The 25,898-nt window shown below is 44.7% G+C and overlaps 1 protein-coding gene across 1 annotated transcript in view; it reads right to left on the minus strand.

The window, feature by feature from the left end:
* Positions 1-20,192, minus strand: part of LOC130122493 (KH domain-containing RNA-binding protein QKI) — a 105,092-nt gene extending 84,900 nt beyond the window's left edge. The window contains exons 1-2 of the mRNA XM_056291426.1: positions 19,712-20,192; positions 15,732-15,874 (exon numbers count right to left, since the gene is read on the minus strand). Coding sequence (XP_056147401.1) covers positions 15,732-15,874; positions 19,712-20,192 — 624 coding nt within the window. The remainder of the gene's footprint in view (positions 1-15,731; positions 15,875-19,711) is intronic.
* Between the last annotated feature and the right edge of the window lie 5,706 nt (positions 20,193-25,898).

Consider the following 25,898-nt stretch of genomic DNA (forward strand, 5'->3'; position numbering starts at 1 on the left):
ACCTCACGCTCCCTATTTCACCAAAAGCGAAATAAACTAATTTTTAAATGATAAATAATATGTATCCTTGTAATGAGTTTCTGGGACAAAAGCTTTACCATTGATAAAAACAATTCTATGTTTCATGATCCCGTTATCGAATCTTTAGAACGTTTGTTTTTTACTTGTAATTATACTAGAGCCTTTTGGGAATTACTTCAAAATTGGATATCTGAAAAAACTTTAATTTTTCCAATTTAGATTATCAGATATTAAATCTGGAGTTATAATGGAGGATAAAAATACGGAAATGTTGTACTATAGCCTGATTATTATGACTAAACAATTTATCCATAGCTCTAGATTTATTAATGCTAGGCCACTATTCTTAGACCCTGTTTACACTTGGTTTTAAAACGCATTTTGGGCGATTGGATCACAATTGGACAGCGAGACACATCGCCGTTTACATCTGTGTCTATCATGCGTATCCAACTGCATCCTGCTGACCACTTGTGATCAGATTTCGTTACTGTGAAGAAGATTTCCTGTTACGTCCTTGTCGGGGACGCATCAGGATGCATTAGTGTTTACACTACAAAAGCTATGTGGTCAAATGCATCCCAGATCACCTCAGCAAGTGGTTTGAGTAACCGGTTCACAAAACGTTTTGGTGGTCGTTTACAATTGTATTTAGCGCAGTCCACTTGTGAGCCGATGGCAAAAAAGGCATTTTAAAACCAAGTGTAATAGGGCTCTTAGTGTCATGGCTTTTTGCCTGTCATGGTTGTGTGATCTGGGTCATCGGGTCTCACCTGTTCCCCATTCCGATTGGTGTTTCAGTTCACCTGCGCCCCCTTTGCCTGCGTGACCCTGATTGCCCCTGCTTCACGCACCTGTTCCTCTTTCTCCAATTGGCTGTTCTGTTCCTGCCCTGTCCTGCGCACCTGCGCCCAATCTCCCTGATTGGCTCCCCTACGTGTATATATCCCCCCTGGTTGCCCTGGCTCCTTGTGGGATCGTCTCACAGACTGACTCTTGGTCGCTGGATGCGGCACGTCCCGTTCCGAGCCTTCTCTGCTGTCTGTAGTGTCTGTTCCCGTGTTCTGTAAGTTCCATTTGTCTTATTAAAACATTGTTCTAGCCCAGTCAGTCTCTGAGTCATGCATTTGGGTCCTCCGTTCCTGCCCTGGTGTGACAATTAGTCTTCATGAATGAATTAATAAATTTTATGAACGCATTGAAATGTATAAAAACCAAACAAGCTTTGAATATTTACAAAAATATAGATATATTGATTTCTGATTAGACCCGTCTTGTCTTTTATTTTACTATTTTTCCTTATTTTTTGTTTTGTAAAATACTAAACATTTGTAATTATTTGCTTATTTGTTATTGTTATGGCCAGATTTTGTTTGTATAAATAAAGGTATTTAAAAAAAAGTTACATTTTTGGAGTGGTGCACATCAGGGCCCAGCTTAACCTCTAGTATAGATATGCATAGTCTTGTACCTACGCTGGACCCCCAGTGTCGACCAAAACAGAAGCATGAATCAGGTATTAGAGGTTAGGGTTAGCTGTAGATGAGTTAGTCTATCAGTAATAATTGTCTGTGCCATCATGGATGTTATTCTTCATAGCTTCATATCTCAACACGATATTTTTGTCCCCAATCGCTTGGTTTGTCTGTATGTATATGTGCGTGTGTCAGAATCATGTTTATTGGCCATGTAGGTTTGCACATACATGGCATTTGACTCCGGTTTCATGGCTCTCTCAGTGTACTTAACATAGAATAACAACACAACAATCTTCTGATATATACACAAGGATTGACTATCCTCTTCTTTCGGCTTGTTCCCTGTTTCCCAGGGGTCGCCACAGCGGATTTGATAGTTTCCATTCGTACCCTGTGAGGGTACAGCACCGATGGCAGTCATTGTTAACCCAGGCCTTGGCCGATCCGGTATGGTCTTGTCAAGCAGCATAATGATTTGGCAAAATTTTACGTCGGATGCCCTTCCTGGCACAACTACTGACCCGATGGATGGGGGCACAAGTAAAGCATTGGACGCCATCCCAGTGTTCATGGACTTTCTCCCATGCCTGTCGCCATACACAAGGATGGACTACATACATACAGGCGAAATAAGAGGCAATCAAGTGCAGTGGTGCAGCGAATATATCAGATGCTGAAATAGATATTAGCAGGTTACTTGCATACTACATGCCTGAGGCAGATGGATATGACAGAGCATATCAGTATACAGTGCATCCGGAAAGTATTCACACCCCTTCACTTTCCCCACATTTTGTTATATTACAGCCTTATTCCATAATGGATTAAATTCCTTTTTTTCCCTCATCAATCTACACACAATACCCCATAATGACAAAGTGAAAAAGATTTTGTAGAAATTTTTGCAAATTTATTGAAAATAAAAAACTGAAAGATTGCATGTACATAAGTATTCACACCCTTTGCCATGACACTCAAAATTGAGCTCAGGTTCATCCAGTTTCCACTGATCATCCTTGAGATGTTTCTACATCTTGATTGGAGTCCACCTCTAGTAAATTTAATTGATTGGACATGATTTGGAAAGGCACACACCTATAAAGGTCCCACTGTTGACGGTGCATGTCAGAGTAGAAACCAAGCCATGAAGTCAAAGGAATTGTCTGTGGACCTCTGAGACAGGATTGTATCGAGGCACAGATCTAGGGAAGGGTACAAAAAAACTTCTACAGCTTCGAAGGTCTCGAAGAGCACAGTGGTCTCCATCATTCGTAAATGGAAGAAGTTTGGATCCACCAGGACTCTTCCTACAGCTGGCCACCCAGCCAAACTGAGCAATCGCGGGAGAAGGGCCTTGGTCAGGGAGGTGACCAAGAACCCGATGGTCACTCTGACAGAGCTCCAGCGTTCCTCTGTGGAGATGGGAGAACCTTCCAGAAGGACAACCATCTCTGCAGCACTCCACTAATCAGGCCTTTATGGTAGAGTGGCCAGACGGAAGCCTCTGCTCAGTAAAAGGCACATGACAGCCCGCTTGGAGTTTGCCAGAAAGCACCTAAAGGACTCTCGGACCACGAGAAACAAGATTCTCTGGTCTGATGAAACCAAGATTGAACTCTTTGGCCTGAATGCCAAACGTCATGTCTGGAGGAAACCAGGCACCTCTCATCACCTTGCTAATACGATCCCTACAGTGAAGCATGGTGGGGGCAGCATCATGCTGTGGGGATGTTTTTCAGCGGCAGGAACTGGGAGACTAGTCAGGATAGAGGGAATGATGAATGGAGCAAAGTACAGAGAGATCCTTGATGAAAACCTGCTCCAGAGCGCTCAGGACCTCAGACTGGGGCGAAGGTTTACCTTTCAACACGACAACGACCCTACGCACACAGCCAAGACAACGAAGGAGTGGCTTCGGGACAAGTCTGTGAACGTCCTTGAGTGGCCCAGCCAGAGCCCAGACTTGAACCCCATTGAACATCTCTGGAAAGACCTGAAAATAGCTGTGCAGCGACGCTCCCCATCTAACCTTACAGAGCTCGAGAGGATCTGCAGAGAAGAATGGGAGAAATACCCCAAATATAGGTGTGCCAAGCTTGTAGCTTCATACCCAAGAAGACTTGAGGCGGTAATCGCTGCCAAGGCTGCCTCAACCAAGTACTGAGCAAAGGGTGTGAATACTTATGTACATGCAATATGTCAGTTTTTTATTTTTAATAAAGTTGCAAAAATTTCTACAAAACCTTTTTCACTTTGTCATTATGGGGTATTGTATGTAGATTGATGAGAAAAAAAAGGAATTTTAATCCATTTTGGAATAAGGCTGTAACGTAACAAAATGTGGGGAAAGTGAAGGGGTGTGAATACTTTCCAGATGCACTGTATGTACAATGTACAGTACAGTAAATACAAAATGGATTTATTTGACAGTGTTAAGCGACAGCCCGCAGAAAGAAACTGTTTCTATATCTGGTTGTTTGGGGTATAGTGCTCTGTAGTGCCTGTCAGAGGGGAGGAGTTGGAACAGGTTGTATCCAGGGTGTGATGTGTCAGCAGTGATGTTTCCTGAGTCTGAAGGTATATAAGTCCTGAATGGAGATAAGGTTGGCAGCAATGATTTTCTTTGCAGCCTTAACTGTTCGTTGTAATCTGTCCTGTTTGGTGGCCAATCCAAACTAGACAGTGATGGATGTGCAAAGGACAGACTGGATTATTGCAGTGTAGAACTGAATCTGCAGTTCCTGAGGCAGATTGAATTTCTTGAGCCGGCGGAGAAAGAACATCCTCTGCTGGGCCTTTTTGATGATTGTGTCAATGTTGGATTGACACAATCTGGGTTGTGGAACCCAGAAATATGTAGGTTTTCCCAATAGACACTGTGCTGTTGAGTATGACGGGGGGGCAGTGTTAGGGGAATCATCTTAAAGTCCACTGTAATCGCCACTGTTTTGGGTGTGTTCAGCTCCAGGTTGTTATGGCTGCACCAGAGGGCCAGCTGATCAACGTCTATATGCAGACTCGTCAACATTCCAGGTAAGGCCAATGATGGTTGTGTCATCTGCAAACTTCAGGAGTTTAACAGATGGGTCACCTGAAGTGCAGTCATTTGTGTAGAGGGGAGAGCACATATCCCTGGGGGGCGCCAGTGCTGATTGTCCAGGTGCTGGATGTGATTTCCCTAACCTCACCAACTGTTTCCTGTCTGTCAGGAAGTTTTTAATCCACTGTCGGATGGGGGCTGGTACAGTAAGCTGGGTGAGTTTGGAGTGGAAGATATCTGGGACGATGGTGTTGAACGCTGAGCTGAAGTCCACAAACGGGACCCTTGCATATGTCCCTGGGGAGTCCAAGCGTTGGAAGATGTAGTGCAATCCTATGTAGACTGCATCATCCACTGACTTGTTTCCTTGGTAGGCAAACTGCAGGGGGTCGAGCAGTAGGCCTGTGATTTCCTTTCGGTGGGCCAACACCACTCTCTTGAAGGATTTCATGACCACAGACGTTAGGGCAATGGGCCTGTAGTCATTTAATCCTATGAAATGGGGTTTCTTGGGGACCAGGATGATAGTGGAGCTCTTGGAGCAGGAGGGGACTTAATACATCTCCAGTGATCTGCTCCAGATCAGTGTGAAAATGGGGGCTAGTTGATCAATACAGACTTTAAGACAGGGGGGTGACACACCATCTGGGCCCAGTGGCTTCCTGGTCTTCTGTCTCTGGAAGAGCTGGTGCATGTCCTCAACACAGATCCTGAGTGCGGGTGGGGGTTTGGTGGGGAGGGGAGAGTGGCTAGCAGGGAGTGCAGTTGGTTGTGTATGGTGGCTGGAGAGGGTGAGGGGTGTGAAAGTTTGCTTTTCAAACCTGCGGTGTGGTAAGATGGTCTCCTGTAGTTGGTAATGTCTTTTAAACCACTCCAGACTTGTGATGGGTCGTTGGCAGAAAACCTGTTTCAACTTTTCAGAGTAGCACCTTTTTGCCACTCTGAGCTCCAATTTCTGGCTTTGTTATACCAAATCCTGTCTCCAGTCCTGTAGGTTTCCTCTTCGGCCTGACGAAGCTGCCTGTGTTTAGCTGTGAACCAGGGCTTTTGTTGTTAAAGGCACAGAAGGTTTTGGTGAGCAAACACATGTCCTCACAAAAACTGATGTAAGATGTCAGTGTCAGTATGTTCGTCCAGGTCTGTAGATGCAGCCTCAAAAACACTCCAGTCAGTGTAGTCGAGGCAGGCCTGGAGCTCCAGTTTTTGACTCATTGTTCCATTTCCTCTGTTTTAACCACAGGTTTTGCACATTTTAGTTTCTGCCTGTAGGTTGGGATAAGATGAATCAGACAGTGATCAGAGAGGTAATTTCAAGTACTTTGTGAGTTCAACTCATTATGTTGCCTTTTGTTCTATTCATGATGACGAACAAGTTTTTCATTCTAAGTCACACGACCACATGACCCGGATGTTTTGGGAAAAAGTTCAGAAAAGGCGAGGGAAATGTTGGACGAAAGCAGCGAACTTTTATGCTCCAGTCTGTTCTACTGCTGGTCTACCAGGCAAACACGGTTTTAACCACAGGCTTTGCCGATTTTAGTTTCTGCCTGTAGGTTGGTATAGGATGGATCGGACAGTGATCAGACAGGCCCAGGGCTACACAGCGGACAAAGCGATAGACGTCCTTTAATATTGTGTAGCAATGATCCAGTGTTTTTGTCTCTGGTGGGACATTTAACATGCTGTCTGTATTTTGGCAGTTCGTGGCTGAGGTTTGATCTGTTAAAATCCCAAGGATAATGAGTAGAGAATCTGAATATTTGCGCTCCATGTTTGTAATTTGATCAGCTAGGTGTTTTAACACCTCTTTAACACAGGCCTGGGGTGGGATATAGACACCAACCAGAATCATCTTCTTCTTTCAGCTTTTTCCCTATTGTCCCATCAATCAGCATACTGATTTGGCAAAATTTTACATCGGACACCCTTCCTGACACAACCACTAACCCTATGGACACCAACCTGAATAAATGATGGAAATTCCCACATTCAATAGAATGGTTTACAGTTAATTAAAAAGGACTAAATGAGGGCTGCATGATTTCTTCAACACAGTGACATCCGTACACCAACCTTCATTTATGCAGAAGCATATGCCGCCACCCTGTTTCCCCGCCGATAGCTCCTTTGCGCTGTCCACCTGGAGGAGTTGGAACTGCAGCAGATGAAGTGTACTGTCCATGATAAGCTCACTAAGCCAGGTTTTAATGAGACACAGGGCAGCAGATCTGGAAAATCCTTTTTTTTTTTTTGTTGAGGAATAGTAGTTTGTCTATCTTGTTGGCCAGAGAGCAGACATTCGCCAGGTGGATTGACAGGAGTGCAGTTCTAAATCCCCACTGTCACAGTTTAATGAGTGTTCCGGCTCGCTTACATCTTCGGCCTCTTCGTCGTAGTCCGCACAGGGCTGTACTGATCAAGACCTTGGCAAGACTTTCGTTAAAATGCTCAAAGTCGGTAAAAAAAAGTCTGTTCAGTTTGTCCAGTAGACAATTGGAGACTTAAAAGTTCTTGCCTGCTGTATGTGATCAGTGAATGGGTGCTGGAAACTAAACAAATAAACAAAAACAAAGTACGAGCGCAGAACCAAGGTTACCGTACACAGCGCCATCCTGATGAGTCATCAACAGCGTGTGTGTGGGGGGGGGGTAAGGATGAGAATAAACTGAAAGGGTGAAAGAACAATGGGCAGGGGGACATGGGGCAAAAGAGTGACAATAATAGACAGAGACAAAAAATGATAGAGATGCACTGAAAAACGAAGAGAGATAGACAAACAGAAGGAGAGCTGTGATGATAGAAGGTGTGTGAATGATGGGGGTTGTGTTCTTTGAGCCATACATCCTTCAGGGGACTGTGTGTTTGTTCTATGTTGTTTCCTCCTCCTTTCCGACAGGATGAATAGGACAGTAGGTTTAACCCTCTCCATTTCCTTTATCCCTGGGTTTTTATTAATCCATTGTTATCTATCCTTTGTTCCATTAGACCTGCTCTCTGTTGATCTCAGTGGATGTTGGATGTTGAAAGGGCAAAGTAAATGCACTGATTGGTGTGTATTTAAAGTTGCAACTGGTAACCTTGACAAACTAACTGACACTGATATCTTGCATTCCCTTTTGTGAAGATGTGTGTGCCTATCAAGACCTTCTGCACAACAATAATAAGGCTTGGTGCACAGCCAAACTAAGACAACTTCAGCAGGCCAAGCAGGATGCCTACAGTAGTGGGGATAGGGCCCTGTACAGACCAAGCAGGATGCCTACAGTAGTGGGGACAGGGCCCTGTACAAGTCAGAAATTCACTGAGAAAGGAGATCAGAGAGGCTAAAAGAAGCTAATCACAAAAGCTGAAAAACTGGTTTTCAGCCAACGACCCCGCGTCAGTGTGGAGGGGCCTGGAAGACGTCACAAACTACAGAAGACCATCTCCCCATGATGAGGTGAACAAAGACCTGGCTGACAATATGAATGTCTTCTACTGCAGATTTGAGAGGGCCAAATTCACAACCCTCACCCACTCCAGCCTAACAACAACAGCCCCCATCACACCTCTGGCAACCCCCACCACCCCAATACTCAGGCTGCACTCAAGATACCTGTAGAGGATGTGAGCTGGCTTTTCCAAAGACAGAAGATCAAGAAAGTACCAGGCCGAGACAATGTCTCCCCATCCTATCTTAAAGCCTATGCTGACCAACTGGTTCCAATCGTCACACAGATCTTCATCAGATCCCGTGGAGGTTTGTGACGTCCCCTCCTGCTAGATCCCCTTCATCACAGGAATGAATAATTACAGGCCTGTCGCTCTGATGTCTGTGGTCATGAAGTCCTTCCAACAACTGGTGTTGGCCAAACTGAAGAGTGTCACAGGACATCTGCTGGACCCCTTGCAGTTTGCCTGTTGGGCAAACAGGTTAGTGGATGATGCAGTCAGTATGGGACTGCACTACATCCTGCAACACCTTGACTGCCCTGCAGAGGCAAGGATCCCGTTTGTGGACTTCAGCTCAGCATTCAATGCCATCATTTCAGAAGTCCTCTCCTCAAAACTCTCGCAGCCCACTGTATCCTCCACCATCTGTCAGTGGATCACCAGCTTCCTGACAGGCAGGAAACAGCAGGTGAGGCTGGGAGAAGTCATTTCTGGTATATGGCCAGTCAGCACTGGTGCTCCTCAGGGATGTGTCCTCTTCCCACTGCTCTGATCGCTCTACACCAATGACTGCACCTCCAAGGACCCAGCTGTTAAACTAAAGTTTGCAGACAACACTACAGTAATCGGACTCACCCAGGATGCTCTGAGTCTGCATATCGGCAGGAGGTGGAGCAGCTGGTGCTCTTTTGCAGTCAGAACAACTTGGAACTGAACATGCTCAAGACTTTGACAGTGGACTTTAGGAGACCCCTCAGTACTGCTCCCCCTCACACTATCCAACAGCCCTGTGTCAACTGTGAGACCTTTGAAGCTTCTGGGAACTACCATTTCCAAAGACCTGAAGTAGGAGACCAATATCAACTCCACCCTAAAAAAGGCTCTTTCTGTAGCAATTGAGGAAAGTTGGTCTGCCACAGGAGCTGTTGAGCCAGTTCCACACCACAGTCATCAAATCTGCCCTGTGCACATCCATCATGGTCTCGTTCGGAGCAGCAACAAAACAAGGGTAGAAAAAAACTGCATCAAACAGTAAGGTCAGTAGGAAAAAAATCATTGGCGCTCTCTACCCACTCTGCAGGAATTACACACCTCTAGAAATGGGAAAGCAGAACCAGTACAGACCCCCACATCCAGAGCATAGTCTGTTTGAACTCCTACCCTCTGACAAGCGTTGCAGAGCAATGTGCACCAAAACCACCAGACATTGGAAGTCCCCCCCCCACACCCCACAGGCCATCTCTCTCATGAACACTTAACAGCATGGTGAAATAATGGACACGTATTATATAAATATGACACTTTATAAATAGCCCCCTCTGGTCAAGATGTCTCACTTGCATATCTATGATGTGCACTACCTCTTTTTAAACCAGATGTGCAATACAAATGTACAATTATAAATACACAACTACTGTATATTGACTACAAATTGTTATTGTTATAATTATAAGAAATATATAATATAGTATATTAATTACATAATATCCATCCATTATCTGAACCACTTATCCTGCTCTCAGGGTCACGGAGATGTTGGAGCCTATTCCAGCAGTCATTGGGCAGCAGGTGGGGAGACACCCTGGACAGGCCACCAGGCCATCACAGGGCCGACACACACACACACACACACACCTAGAGACAATTTAGTATGGCCAATTCACCTGACCTACATGTCTTTGGACTGTGGGGGGAAACCGGAGCACCTGGAGGAAACCCACGCAGACATGGGGAGAACATGCAAACTCCACACAGAGGACGACTCACCAAGGTTGGACTACCCTGGGGCTCGAACCCAGGACCTTCTTCCTGTAAGGCGACCATGCTAACCAATGCGCCACTCTGCCGCCATAATTATATAATAGATAAGAGATAAATATATAGTACATATTTTATTATATAATATTAGAATATACAATATAAGCATAATTTAGTAATTATTCAGCAACAAAACTCTGTATAGTTGTGACACACCTGTTGTGCATACATACTTACCTCCAGTCTACTACTACTACTACTACTTTCGGCTGTTCCCGTTAGGGGTCACCACAGCGGACCATCCATTTCCATTTCCTCCTGTCCTCTACATCTTCCTCTGTCACACAAGCCACCTGCATGTCCTCCCTCACCACATCCATAAACCACCTCTTTGGCCTTCCTCTTTTCCTCTTCCCTGGCAGCTCCATATTCAGCATCCTTCTCCCAATATACCCAGCATCTCTCCTCCACACATGTCCAAGCCATCTCAATCTTGCCTCTCTTGCTTTGTCTCCAAACCGTCCAACTTGAGCGGGCCCTCTAATATAATCATTCCTAATCCTGTCCTTCTTCGTCACTCCCAGTGAAAATCTTAGCACCTTCAACTCTGCCACCTCCAGCTCTGCCTCCTGTCTCTTCGTCAGTGCCACCGTCTCCAAACCATATAACATAGCTGATCTCACAACCATCTTGTAAACCTTCCCTTTAACTCTTGCTGGTACCCTTCTGTCGCAAATCACTCCTGACACTCTTCTCCACCCTGCCTGCACTCTTCTTAACCTCTCTTCTGCAACTTTGGACAGTTGACCCCAAGTATTTAAACTCATACTTCTTCGTCACCTCTACTCCTTGCATCCTCACCATTCCACTGTCCTCCCTCTCATTCACGCATAGGTATTCCGTCTTGCTCCTACTGACTTTCATTCCTCTTCTCTCCAGTGCATACCTCCATCTCTCAAGGCTCTCCTCAACCTGCACCCTACTCTCGCTACAGATCACAATGTCATCCGCAAACATCATAGTCCACGAAGACTCCTGCCTGATCTCATCCGTCAACCTGTCCACCACCATTGCAAACACGAAAGGGCTCAGAGCTGATCCTTGATGTAATTCCACCTCGAACCCATCTGTCATTCCAACCGCACACCTCACCATTGTCACACTTCCCTCATACATATCCTGCACCACTCCTACATACTTCTCTGCAAGTCATGACTTTCTCATAAAATACCACACCACCTCTCTCGGCACCCTGTCATAAACTTTCTCTACATCTACAAAGACACAATGTAACTCCTTCTGGCCTTCTCTATACTTCTCAATCAACTTTCTCAAAGCAAACATCACATCTGTAGTGCTCTTTTGTGGCATAAAACCATACTGCTGCTCGCTAATCACCAACTCTCCTTTTAGCCTAGCTTCCACTATTCTTTTCCATATCTTGCTGATGTGGCTGATCAACTACAGGAGACCATCCCCCCAATCTGCAGGGAACCATCAACTGGCTGATGACCTAAATGGGTTTTACTGCATTGTCCGGGTTCTCCGGTTTCCTCCCACAGTGCAAAAACATGTAGGTCAGGTGAATCGGCCATACTAAATTGTGTAAATGTGTCGGCCCTATGATGGCCTGGCGGCCTGTCCAGGTTGTCTCACCGCCTGACGCCCAATGACTGCTGGGATAGGCTCCAGCACCCCGCAACCCGAATTCAGATAAGTGGCTTGGATAATGGAATTGAATGGAATACTGTACATTGTACATATACTGGTAGGCTCTGTCATGTCCATCTTCCTCAGGCATGTATGTAAGTAACCTGCTAACATCTATTTCAGCATCTCTGATAGAATCTCTGCACTACTGCACTTTATCACCTTATTTCACCTGTATAAGTCAATCCTTGTGTATATATCAGAAGATTGTTGTGTTGTAGTGTTGTTATTCAATGTTAAGTACACAAAGAGCCACAAAACCGGAGTCAAATTCCATGTAGTGCAAACCTACATGGCCAATAAACATGATTCTGATTATCGATTAATCAAGATACAAACCGCACGTCTTTTCTCAATTCAGTTTTATCTAAACAATTCTAGCAGCACATTAGTTATGTGAAACAATAATTAATAAAGCACAAACAACTTGAATGAACAGAATAATAAAACAATAAGGCTCTGCTCTTGCCACCTGTCCTTATTCAACAGATGGCGCCGCCACACAAAACAAAGTCAAATGGGACACAGCTACTGCCATTTCTAGACAAGGCAGAGCAAACCAAACCAATTTTTTAAATAAAGTGCTGTATAAAAGGAAAAAAACTGCTCCGAACCTCTCCACAATAAACTTAAATCTTATTGCTTTGTAGTTTTAAACTTAAATTTTGAAATATGTTAACTTTAACATGAACATATTGTAATGGACTGCATGACCTTTTGGTGTTTGACTGTTGCAGTTGCTGGGATTTCCGGGATGTCAGTGAGCATGTTGTAATGTTTGGTGGCTGTGGAGCCCGTCAGTCATTTTCAGTTGCCTATGGCGGTGGTTTGGGTGAGATGGTTTACCTTTGATTGGCAGAGTTAGGGAGGATGTTTGTGTTGTAGTTCCTGTTAGTTCTGGGGAGCAGAGTTAGATATAAGCAGGAGCCAAGCGAGTTGGGAGTGCAGAGAACTCATGGAAAAGCATATAGGTTTTGTTGCTTTGGTGCTGGCTACGGCCCACAGTAGCCTGTGTATTGCCGCTAATAAAGTGCTAGCAAACCAGCTGACATCTCATACCCTTCTTATTGAGGGATGCTACAGTTGGTATCAGAAGTAAAAAGCTTCACCTACAGGGTTTTGATTGCCATTCACCGACTTCTCCACAACGTGCTTGCAGGGGACTGCTGTGACTGTTCCGTGGTAGGAAAGATCCTGCCAGGGGATTGTTCCAAAATCAAGCGGGAGAAGGAAACTGAAGAAAGGAGATGTTACGGTCCTGCCGTGTTGGCGAGCAGCGGAGTAAAGAGAGCAGGTGAGACAAATGACTGTGAGACTGGCTGCCGAGGCCGGCTTAGGCTGCTCTGGCCACTCTGGCGATGAACATGCCACCTGTGAGAGAACAGCAGCGGCCAGAAGTACAGACATGACCAAACATGTTGAGCTGTGTGGAGAAATTCTCCAGCCCTCAATGAAAACCCCCTGACATGACGGCAAAGCTAACTGGGAAGCGTTTCATGTACAATTTGAACAGTAAGCCCAGGCCGGTAAGTGGTCCACTGAAGAGAAAGCCCTCCAACTAGCAATGTGCCTTACTGGTAATGCTTTGTCAAGCCTGCTACTACTAAGCCCTGATGATATGAGTGACTATGATGCTTTAGTTGGAGCTCTAAAGAGGCGGTCTGGGCTATCCTCAGCAGCTAGCCTGCATCACTCTGAACTGTGCAGCTGACAGCGATGACCTGGGGAGCCGCTGAAGGATCTTGCCAATGATATTAAGAGACCTGTTCACCGCACCTATGCTCACATGCCCCCTGCCATCCAGAGTGAATTAGCCCGAGACCATTTCTTCCAGGACCTGCTACCGGCCGACCTGCGTATCCAGTTGCTACTGGCTCACCCCAGGTTTCTCCAGGAGGCTTTGGAGTTAGCCACAGAGAGAGAGAGAGAGAGAGAGAGAGAGAGAGAGAGAGACAGCAAAAGAGAGAGAGAGAGAGAGATGCTGTATGCTGGCCTCCTGGGGACCGCGTTTGACAATTCACCGAAGGTGAGAGCTGCAAGTGGGACTGATTTAAATGGAGAAGAACCTGCCTGGGTGGAGGAACTAACCCAGCGAGTGTGGGCTGCCACATTGTGAAGAAGAATGGTGGCCCAAGCCACACTTGAGGACCTACTGGGGATGTGGACAGCCTGGCTATCTGGTCCGGCATTGGTTTCATACTCCTGCGAATCAGGGAAACGGGATGGGGCAGCATAATCGGGACGATGCGGACCTCTGGGGCTGCATCCCGACCCTATCCAAGAGAGGAAGCAGTACAGCATAACCAAGTGGGGGTGTTGTGACCGGCAGGAGTGACTTGTGGTGCTGGGCCAAACCTGGATAGGAGACTGCTGGTATGCCCCATGACTGTTGAGGGGACATGCTTCTCTGCACTGGTGGACACTGGGTCTTCAGTAACCCTGGTGACACCTCATGTGGTGAAAAATAGAAAAATAGTTTTCCCCACCTTAGTGAAACTTCAAACAGTCACCAGAGAGCGGACTCCCATGGTGGGGGAGGCATTAGTGACTCTGGGGGTGAGAAAGAAGTCAGTTTGCTAACTCGTGTAGGTCGCGAGCCTGGAGGACTGTATACTGGGACTGGATGTTCTCAGGGCATTGGACTGTCATTAACACACAAGGAGAGGAATGCTCACACTTCCATATGGACATGTCATCCAGATGTCTAAGCAGCCAGTGACCCACACTGTTGCAGTACTGGCAGCTGAGACAAAAACCAACATGTCACTCAGTCCATTACAATATCTACATGATTCATTTCAGGACCGCTTGTTGCGTCAGTCGTTTTTCTGAACTGTTAACGTGAAGGACGTCCTCTAGTGGCACAGTAGTTAATATATGTCAGCTCCGGAGGAATGGTACACAAACCAAACATTGTTGGTTAATACATTTTTAGTCCATTAAATTCTTAACGGCAATTAATCAATAATCATTAACATCCCTACCAAGGAATGACAACATTTAAGTTATATCACCATATTACCAGAACCACAATCCCATAACATACCTTGTCTCATATCAACAGATCACATTATACCCAGATACTGACCAGCTCTACATGTAACTCAAGTTATCCATTCCTACATCATCCTACATAACAAGCAGCCGGTAGTGAAAAGGGTCAAAGGTCAGCGCCTCCTCTGCTATGCTAGTTAATGACAACATACACCTTTGGCATTTTAAAATCTGAGAGAGAGAGAGAGAGAGAGAGACTGCCCCACCACTAACTAAAGCAACTGGTTGACTGGGATCCATCATCACAGGGCTCGGCTAGCCGTCCCTAGACCAGACAGAATTAAACACGAGTGTGGATCTGAGGAAGCGACTGCTTTTAAATATTTGTTGACATCTGAGTGCAGAAGAAAAGAATGAGGTAGAGGAGAGAGAGGACACAAGGATGCAAACAGAGAGAGCGGGAAACTGACAGACAAAGAAACCAGAGTAGGATGGAGGGATGGAAAGGCAGATGGACAGAGTGAAGGACAAACAAAGAGACACCTAGATAGACAGATAGAGCAGGATGGCGGATAGAAGGCAAATGGATCGACAGACAATGGAAAAAAGACAAAGAGAATAAGACAAACAACCAACAGAAATACAGAACAGAGAAGGATGGAGGGATGAAAGGACAGGAGGACAGAAATAAAGAGACAGACTGCAACAGAAAGAAATCCATGCACACAAGAAAGATTAAAAGCGCGCACACACACACACACACACACACACACACATAACACACACGTGAGGATCAGAGTGGGTTGGGCTGCTCCGGGCCAACAGAGGAAATGTAATTATTGTGTGTCTGTATGCAGAACCACACCACCTCCATCCTGCTAGCAATCAGCTAAACAACCCATGATGAGATTAGAGAGGCTCTCCCACGTAGAACACACACACACACGCACGCACGCACGCACACACACACACACACACACACACACACACACACACACACACACACACACACACACACACACACACACACACACACACACACACACACACACACACACGCACAGAGTGGTGTAACTCACATCAGGGTACTCTTTGACGGGTACGTAGAGTTTCTCCTGTAGCTGGACGACTGGTCCGATGGCATCGGGGAGTTCGCTGCTCCTACTCTCTGTGCTCCCGTTCAGTGTGTCATTGTACATGTCCTTCCGGACACGGCTGATCTCTGCAAACACACACACACACACAATTACTTTTAAAGTGCTGGAACACATGTGACCTGCAGGATAGTTTAACAGCTGACACAGAATATTGAACACACACACCTACGAGCCAGTAGTGATGTACAGGTCGACCCACAACTCGCCCAGTTCGAGTAAGCTTACTAGAAAATATCACTGGTTTTGGTGGGCGGATCAAAAACTGACAAAGCAGCACTCTGAGTTAGCTATAAATAACTTACAGAAAAATTGCATACAATAGGCTAGGCTTTGCATTACTAGTCCTCCCTCTTTTCCTCTGTCTGTCTGTCTCTGTCTGTCTGTCTGTCTCTCTCTCTCTGTCTCTAACACACACGCATGCACGCAAGCAGCTTTATCATCAATTTGTGATTGTCTGGATACAACTGATTGTGGTTTTGGTTAATTCATGTGTTTTAGACTGGTGATGCTTCACATACGAGTTTTTTTCCCCTTAGTGGTATTCATAGATTTTGTTTCCACTGCCAAAACTTTTTTTTGTCAGAACAGGCACGTGTGTGTGTGTGTGTGTGTGTGTGTGTGTGTGTGTGTGTGTGTGTGTGTGAGAGAGAGAGAGAGACTTGATTTTCAAAAGCACATGTATTAGTTTACATTCCAGTCCAACAGCTGATATTCAAACTTATGCGTCTTACTGTAATCCAGCTCATAAAACAAAGTTTCAGAAAATGTCTCATTGAATAGTTCAAACAATTGTATTTAAAACAACAAACAGATTTTTAAATCGTCCACATTCAGTAAAACGATAAAAAACAGTTTCTATTGCCCCGCAGAAAGGACAAACGCAGAGAGAGAGAGAGAGACAGCGAGAGCGAGAGAAAGTGAGAAAGTTCACATCTTTAATTAAGGGTTACTTGTTTTGCTGCTATTCAACAATAAAGAACACCGCTTGGAACAATTCATGTGTGTATTTAGTAGTCTAGACCCAGACACTGTCAGGCTAAGATACAATAGGCTATGCCTTGCAATCAGTGTATTATGCTGGGCAAACAGCCCAAAAACGAAATAGTACAACACTGCTCATTTTGCTGTAGCCTGGGCTAAATTTGGAGGTTTGCGGGTTGGGTCGGGTTTGGGTGAGTAATTAACACATATTTTAGTGGGCTGGGTTGTGTGGATTGGCTCTCATAACGGGTCGGGTGGGTGCGGGTATTAAAAAACTCTGACCAGCGCATCACTACAAGTCAGTGGGTTCAAGTCCCAGAAACAATTGAGGTTTCTATCAGGACCGACGGTATTTCACAACGACTGCACCAGGTGGCGCTGCTGAGGCCACCTCCAAGTCTGGACATCAGCCAGGAAAATAAAGCTAACAAAACAAACTTTTTAAAATACTTTTTATTGAGTACAAACAAGGAACAGCACAACACAGAACAGGGCACAATAACCCCCACCCCAGACAGCTATACAACAAATCCAACAAAAACACAGAGAAATAATTGAATAGGTTTAAATAATAATTTTAAAAAGTCACAAAATTAAACCTAAATAGACACCAAACAAGTATGTTAATTAATCATACGAAATTAAGTAAAATACTGCTTCCACTATATATATATATATTTGAATTTAGGGTCAGCAGAAGCCGCATCATATCGTGTGTCCCATAATTGGGGTTCTTCCACTCAAAAAAGGGCTTACCCCTTAGAAGTAAGTTCTTCAGGGCTTCAGGTAAATAATCTAGAAAAGGTGAACAAATGTTCAGAAACAGCTCATCTTTTTCTTTTTTTTTCTGTACTCTTTCATGGGGGATGGTGTTAAAGGTCTCTGTACCAGAGGGTAACACTTTGATTCAATTGTGCAAGACACACTTTTGAGCAATCAAAAGAAGCTTCTCAAGAAGTTTGTAGTGTGATGCAGGGAAATGCAATTCCTTGGAGAGAAGACCCAAGAGGAAAACACCAGGGTGTTTCTTAATGTTTATTTAAAATATCCCACTAAGTACCTTGGAAATACATGCCCAGAATCTAGAAAACAATTTACATTCACAGAAGCAATGGAAATATGTCCCCCTATCAGAATAGCATAATGCATAGAGGAGAAAGGGAACGATTTATTTTATGCAAGATAACAGGGGTGATATGCAGCCTGTGAAGAATCTTGTACTGAGTCTCCCTCAGGCTGTTCCATGTAAACGTGGATCTGATCAAGTCTATAGCTGCCTGCCAATCATCTTCACGATATTCAGCACCTCAATCTCTTTCCAATTTATGAGAAATATTAATTCGCATGCATCAGCGGAACCGAGAAGTGAATAAAATGATGTAAAATGTTTTCCATTTTGATGCTCCAAGATAAATCTCTGCATCACTACAAGGGAGGTTTAACAGGAAAAGAGGTAACCTGAGAAGATGTAAAATGCCTCATGCAGCTATCCAAATAAATGTTCCTTCTTGGGAATATCAAATGTCTCTTGTAACTGCTGGAAGGACAGTAGAGCATTAATAAATAAATCGCCAAGTACGTATTTCGTATGTCTGCTAAATAAAATTGTAAATTGTAAGTATGTGAATCCCTTTACCTGCCAAGAAGAGAACACAGGTGAGCTGGTGCCTGCAGGGAAGTCAGAATTTTGGACGATCGAAAACAGCGAAGATGTCACATTTTTCCTTCCCAGATATTTAGTACTATCACACCAGACTCTGATACTGTTGTATATAACAAGATTGCAATTTACTTCTGAATTTATATTATTTGTATCACAAGTGACCAGACTCCATGGGGAGTAAGGACAGCAACCCAGGAATCAATGCCGAGTCTCTCTCTTGAGCGATTTATGTAATAATAGCCAGAAGTGGCATGCATAACAGGTCCAGTTGTAAAATACCAAATTAGGCATAGAAAGGCCACCCATATCTGTACGCAGTTCTAATATTTTAAGCCTCTATATGTTTTTTGCCATGCCAAACACATTTAGAAAATGTCTTTTCTAAGTCGTAGTTGATTTTCCTGGGTAAGTACGGAATACATCTTATCTACAGGGGATATAAAGTCAAGGGAGGATATTCATCTTAATGAGACTGATTCGACCAATCGGGGATCGTGGTAGGCCATGCCATTGCTCTAGGTCTTTTTTAGCTGATTTGGAAACTGGGGCAAAATAAGTTTCCACAGATCCTTAAAATTTGGGGTTATTTTATTACCAGATATGTGAAACTGGAAATTGACCATTTAAAAGGAAAATTGTCCAAAACATTTGTGTTATTCAGGGTTCCAAATGGCATGGCTTCAGATTCACTAAAATTAATCTTGTAGACCGATATGGCAGATATGGTACTAAACTCACTGAAAACTGTCAGGATATCCAGAATAGGGGACGACAAAAACAAAAGGATATAGATTATTCTCATATTACGTCACGTGTCACGTAACAGCAACACATCCACCATGTTGGACATCGGCTCCAGTCCATGGGGTACTTGGTTGCTCTCACTGCACGATGAAAAACGTTTTCTAAACAGTCAGAGTGGACGGAATTCGTTTCAAGGTTTGATTCATACAGAATAGTTATCGAGGTTCGGTATTTTACAGTGTTTAATTTCTGCGCGATTTTTGGTTCCAATCGAGCTGACAGAGAGGGGAAGAAGTCCTACTTTCGCTTTCCAAAGATCATCAGCCATCAAGGAGAAGAAACTCGAAGGTTGTCACAGAAAAGAAAAAAACCGATATCGAGGACAGATAGGGAAGATCTTACAGATGAAAAATTAGTATCATGCAGAAGTTAAGATACCCGTGTAATGTTTAGTGCTGCCGGATGAAGGGACGACTGCTACATTACCCATAATGCACTAACATTCCAGCCTTACGGTGCACTGCGTGAACTTCGTGGCTCTCATTAGCCATAGCCTTTAGCTGCACTTGTGCTAAACCGGTAGTGAATACTATGCCGCCCCTGACCATCTCTTCACTATTTGCATAGCCACAGTCTTTAACAGGCATTGTGAGCTCTTTAGAGTGCTCGAATGACTCACCACTCCCCTGCGTCTTCCCGCGGAATTTGTACCTGGCAAAGATGGGGTTAGCTTTCAGCGTGAGGAATGCTGAGAAACCGTGGTAGTACGTCTTTAACGCTTTAGCATCGTCCTCCGTTAATGCCCAAGTATTACTTATGTCCCTTTCTTTGTCCCCGATCCACAGCAGGAGAAAACTGCATTTTTCCTCCTCCATTTTTCTTTTGAGCGTGCCCGTGAAAATTAGCTTGGCATGTTGTTTGAATCGCCGCCACTCATCAGGTAGGCTGGATGATTCCACGTCCATCCGCGGGTTAGGGAAACCGAATGCTTCCATCTTCTTCGTTCTTTTTTTTCCCAAGTGGGTCCGTAGTTTAACTACTTACTCTGACACCATGTTGTGACTGTCTGTCTAATAAAGAATAATGCCAGGTACACTCAGTTGTCTGGGAGTTTGATTCTTTTGTTCGTTTAATTTCGTCCTGCTAGTTACACACGCGTGATTTTTTTCGTACCCGTTTTCCGGGAACTCTGCCTCTGGCTAGTACTCGTTGAGAGAGCGTTCACCTGGATGAGAGGCGAAACGTCTTCACGGATATATACCAAGTCCAGTTGCACTTGATTCAACTCCTTTGGATAACCATGACCTGGATGAATGAGAACATTCACAAACACAGCGTTCACCTGGATTCCGGGAAGACGCGCCCCTACTTTATCTCTGATTGGCTAACCCTATCCCTAACCCGAACCTTAACCAACCTAATCAACGGAGGCAACGAGTACTAGCCAATCAGAGGCAGAGTTCCCGGAAAACGGGTACGAAAAAAACCACACACTCTTTGGGGTAGAACACATGGTTCCATTCCGTTAGATAACCACTTCCGCTACATCCGTTTAGTACATTATGGGTAATGTTACCACTTTTCAGGTACCACCTTTGTCGGGGTTCTAAAAAAACTGGAGCGGGTACCAAAATCAATGCAGACCAGCTACACTGAGAAGGTACTGTTACCGTAATGGAAAACGACACTGCATACTTTTAGCCCCCCCCCCCCTCCTCCCAGTTCAGAGATGATCATTTCCTCTCCACGGCCTCTTTGACTCCCCGTTCAAACCACCGTTCCTCCCTATCAAAGATATGTACATCCTCATGCTTGAAAGAATGGCCACTGGCCTGTAGGTGGGTGTAGACTGCGAATTCCTGGCCTAACATGTTAGCTCTTCCGTGTTGTGCCATCGTTCTGGCCAGCATCCGTTTGATTTCCCCGATGTACAAGTCACGGCAATCCTTCCGGCACTTAACAGGGTACACTATATTGCTGTTTGTGCTGGGGGACCTGATCCTTGAGGTGGACCAATTTCTGGTGCAGCATGTTTTGGGGTTTGAAAGCAATTGAGATGCAAGGTTTGAAAAATAGGCGTCTCAACTGCTCAGACACTCCTGCCACAAATGGAATCATCATTGGTTTACACTTAGGCAGCTGTTGTCCTTCTCCCTTCGATCGGCTGGTGCACTGCTTAGGTGTCTTCCTGGCTTTGACAAACGCCCAGTCAGGATAACCACACCCAACCAGGGCCTGTTTAATATGGGATTTCTCCCCTTCCCCATCCACTGTGTCGGGCAGGGACGCTGTCAACTCACATCAGGTTTAAAGCAGTAGTGTACATTGTAGATATGTAGGTGAGACATCTTGACCAGAAGGAGCTGTTTATAAAGTATCATATTTACATAGTAAGTGTCCATTATCTTATTATTATCTTCCAGTACTTCCGGTGTGGGAAGATGGCAGCGCAGACTCGCGTTTGTGGCGGCCTCACCCAGTGCCGATTATGCAGTGTCTTTGTCATCGTCTACATCTGCGTCTTGTGAAGTTTTTATTTTGATCGTCGCTTGCGCTTGGCTGGGAGAGCTGGCGTTGGATCGGTTGAGAGAGCTTGATCTGCTGCGTCCTGTGGGCCTGAAGAGGAAACACCGAGGGCAGTCTGACAGGACGTGGAAGCGGGGCAGGCTAAGCTAACTGATAGCCTACGGCCCTGCTTAGCGTCGACTGTGCAGTGTTTTTGTCTGCGTCTGTGTCGTCTTGTGGAGTGCAGGGGAGGTGTGTCGAAGGTGTCTGGCCGGAGAGCTGGCATTGGATCAGCTGGGGGAGCCTGGTCTGCTGCATCCGATGGGCCCAAGGACCATGGCCCTGCCTGGAGCTGCACCTGAGGGGGAAAAACTGAGGGCGGTCTGATGGGACGCATAGGCAGAGCAGGCGAGACAAACTTTCAGCCCATGCAGACTGGCAGTTCCGACAGTCATCCTGGCTGGCATTCATTCTCAGGATGGTGAAGTTTTTGGACTGTGTTGCACTGGGTGGACTGTGTTGTTGTCTTTTTTATTTTTTTGCTTCATTCTCTCTATTTTCGTATGTTTATGGTGGTGTTGTTTTTTTGGGCTTTTTGGATATGTGTTTTTGTGTTGCACTGCTGTGGGCTGGGGGAAACGGAATTTCATTTATTTTGTGTACGTAGTACATAATATGAAATGACAAATGAATTGTTCCTGATTTCTGATTATTGCACCATGCAGTTAAGTTTCATGAGAGAGATGTACTGTGGGAAGAAACTATTCCTATGTCTTGTGGGTTTTGTGCCCATTGCTCTGTAACGCTTGCCAGAGTTTAGGAGTTTAAACAGACTGTGTCCTGGGCGTAGGGGGTCAGTGCTGCTTCTGCCTGCCCATTTTTGAGCTCTAGATGTGTATAAGCCCTGCAGGATGGGCAGGGGTGCACCAATGATTATTTCTGCTGTCCTTACTGTTTGCTGCATTCTGTTCCTGTCCCATTTTGTTGCTGGTCTGAACCAGACTGTGATGGATGTGTACAGGACAGATTCAATGACAGAAAAGGCTTCATATAGGTTTGGAGCATATATATGCATCCCAGGATAACATGTTCACCAAACAGGTAGCCAGATAAATGTACATAGCGACCCTTTTTATCCTTTATTGCTTTATCAAGATTTAAAGGCCGGCAACAATGTAGGAGAATAGCAACCCCACCTGCTTTTTGAGTTATATGGCGAATAGAACTCCTGGCCCACCCAGCTCCTCCTTGATTTAATATGTTCCAGATCTGCCAGGTGGGTTTCTTGGAGAAAGGCTATCTGACATTTCTCTTTCTTAAGGAAAGACGGGATTTTCTGGTGTTTGATGACATAGTTAATGCCCTTCACATTAAGTGAAATAATTTTAACGTCACTCATATATGACTTTTGATGATCAAGATGACATTTGATGAAATAATCTTCTTGCTATGGACTCTGATTCCACCTCTGTGCTTCTATTACTGGACCTCAGTGCAGCCCTGGACACCATTGACCACTAGATACTATTAGATATAATAAATTGTAATTTTGGTGTCTCTGACCTAGCTCTCTCTTAGCTTATGTCCTTCTTATTCAGAACACGGTGTGTCTGCTATACTAATATTACATTGAAATTTTCTGATGGTAAATATGGTGTACCTCAGGGCTTGGTTATTGGCCCTCTACTTTTCTCTCTTTATATTTCACCTCATGACCAAATTATACGCAGTCAGAAATAAATTTCCATTGCTATGCAGATGATACTCAGCTGTATGTGCCTATACGGGCTGATGATCAATCATGAGGATCAAGACTGTAGCCAGGATAAATTGAACACACACTACAAATGCTATTTCGTGGGGATTTTATTTTCCTTTGTTACAACACGTCACAGAACTGATGACAAATTGGCATAAATACGGCAGTGGCACTTCTATAAATGAAAGAAAACAGAAAAATATTCACCACCCCGCCATGTAAATTCTCCAATGCATCCGTGCTAACAAACCAAAATTTAGCAGCCATTTCAGTTCACAGACAAAGTAACATTAATTATATTTTACACATTTGCCAAACATTACAAAACAGCAAACCAGAAATAATCATCAAACTGTTTCATACCGAATTCACCGATAGCAAACTGGGCTCTGCACGTGTTAGATTTTCAGTCCGCAACCCTCTGCAATCGGTTGGAACCAGTGGCGATCTCTAGCAAACAATAACACATAATGGCATACTTCCTGTATTTTCCCAGCATTCCCTAACCACTGAGCAGGCATACCGCTCTCAAACTGGTGAACCCAGGCCCCCTGGTGTCTAAAGTAAGCATCCCTAGCCGGGTCACAGCAATGGAGAACTTTGTCCACATGGATTTACTCCTCATATTATTTTACCACCTGGTTACATTCTCCCCTGCTTGACTGTCAACGTCCTCAGTGACCGAGTAACTATTCTTAAACCTGGTTAAGTGCTTCCCTGAAAAACACAGTTCCTAACCCCGCCACAACATGATACCATTGCAGGATTTAACGGCAGGGACTCTAAAACTGCCCTGGGCTCATGATTTGGGTTTGGGTGAGTTCCTGCATTTATTATTTTACTCCTGCGAGGGGCAGGTATAGGAGGCTGGACTCCTAGCACAGAATTCAGTTTCTCGCTCTGCTGAACAGTTGGAACAGGAGCTTGCACACCGGCTTGCTGATCAGACCTGGACTCCGGCTCAACAGACTCATTCTCTCCCTGACTGAGTAAAGGAACCCCAACTTCCCTCAGTTCACACTCAGAATTTACTGAATCATACTCACAGTCCCTGACAGGGGAACTCACATTGTTGAGATTCGGATTTATACCAAAGGAAACCTCCTCAACTATAACTGTTTCTCTGTCTCCCTCATCTTACCCCCCTGACTCAGTTTCTGTCTTTGTGACCATCCCAGGTTCACACACTGGTTCTGTCACCTTTCTGAGGGTTTGGATTGGCAGATTAACACACGGTCTGATATCCACTCTGTTTACCCTCTTTAACTGGTCCTCCTTCTACAGGCTGTACTGTGTAAGTGGTTCCTAGTATGTCTACAGCTTGGTATACAGTTGCACCCCATACAAGCAGGAGTATTAACCCTAACATGCATGTCTTTTTGATGGTGGGATGAAACCGGAACACCCGGAGGAAACCCACGTAGACACGGGGAGAACATGCAAATTCCACACAGGAAGGACCTGGGATGGCCTGGGGTTCCAACTCAGGACCTTATTGCTGTGAGGCAACAGTGCTAACCACTGGGCCACCATGCTGCCAGTGTATTTGAGACAATACGTAATCCATGAATATCAAATCCTGCAGACTTTGGTAGTGTGTGGTGTGAATGTTTGGTGTCTGGTAGGACTTTGCCAGGAAAAATGATAGGGTGCATAATGTTTTCCAGCGTCATAGCAGCCAAATGAGGAAGAAGAAAGCATGTAGTGTTGAATTTGAAGAAGTGAAGTTGTTGTGTCTAACAAGCAGCTATGACAGAACAAGCTGGTAGAAGACCTTTACCAACAGAGTACAACATCAATAAGTAAAACTCAAGTTCAACCAGGTTTTTTGGTTTGTTTCTGAAACAACAGCACTGCTGACTCTCATTCATTTGGAATGGAGCTCAGGCAACACTCACCTTACCAAACCTAAATAGGAAACACACCGTTAAAGTCAATATTTTAAGATTCAGAGCTGGTAGGAATAGGCTGCCGGCTGCTGAAGACAGAAGAACAGAAATTCAACTCAAACAGAAAATATTCCTCCAGAGATTTGTTTTAATAATTAGACTGGGCGAGAGAGAGAGGGAGGGAGAGAGAGAGAGAGAGAGAGAGAGAGAGAGAGAGAGAGGAGGAGAGAGAGAGAGAGAGAGAGAGAGAGAGAGAGAGAGAGAGAGAGAGAGAGAGAGAGAGAGAGAGAGAGAGAGAGAGAGAGAGAGAGAGAGAGAGAGAGAGAGAGAGAGAGAGAGACACACACACAAAGCATCCACATGGTGACCACAGTAGCTTTATGTTCATTAAATAAAATATATAGCCTAATCCATCAAGTTTTACACAAGCAGACAGCCAGAGAAACCATGTATTTGCTGATAGTATTTCAGAGGAGCATCTGATCCGAGTATACAGATCAATGACAATGAAGTTAAATGTAAATCTGAACAGCTCAGTTTGCAGTCTG

This window comes from Lampris incognitus, chromosome 13 (genome assembly GCF_029633865.1).
Source record: "Lampris incognitus isolate fLamInc1 chromosome 13, fLamInc1.hap2, whole genome shotgun sequence".
NCBI lineage: Eukaryota > Metazoa > Chordata > Actinopteri > Lampriformes > Lampridae > Lampris > Lampris incognitus.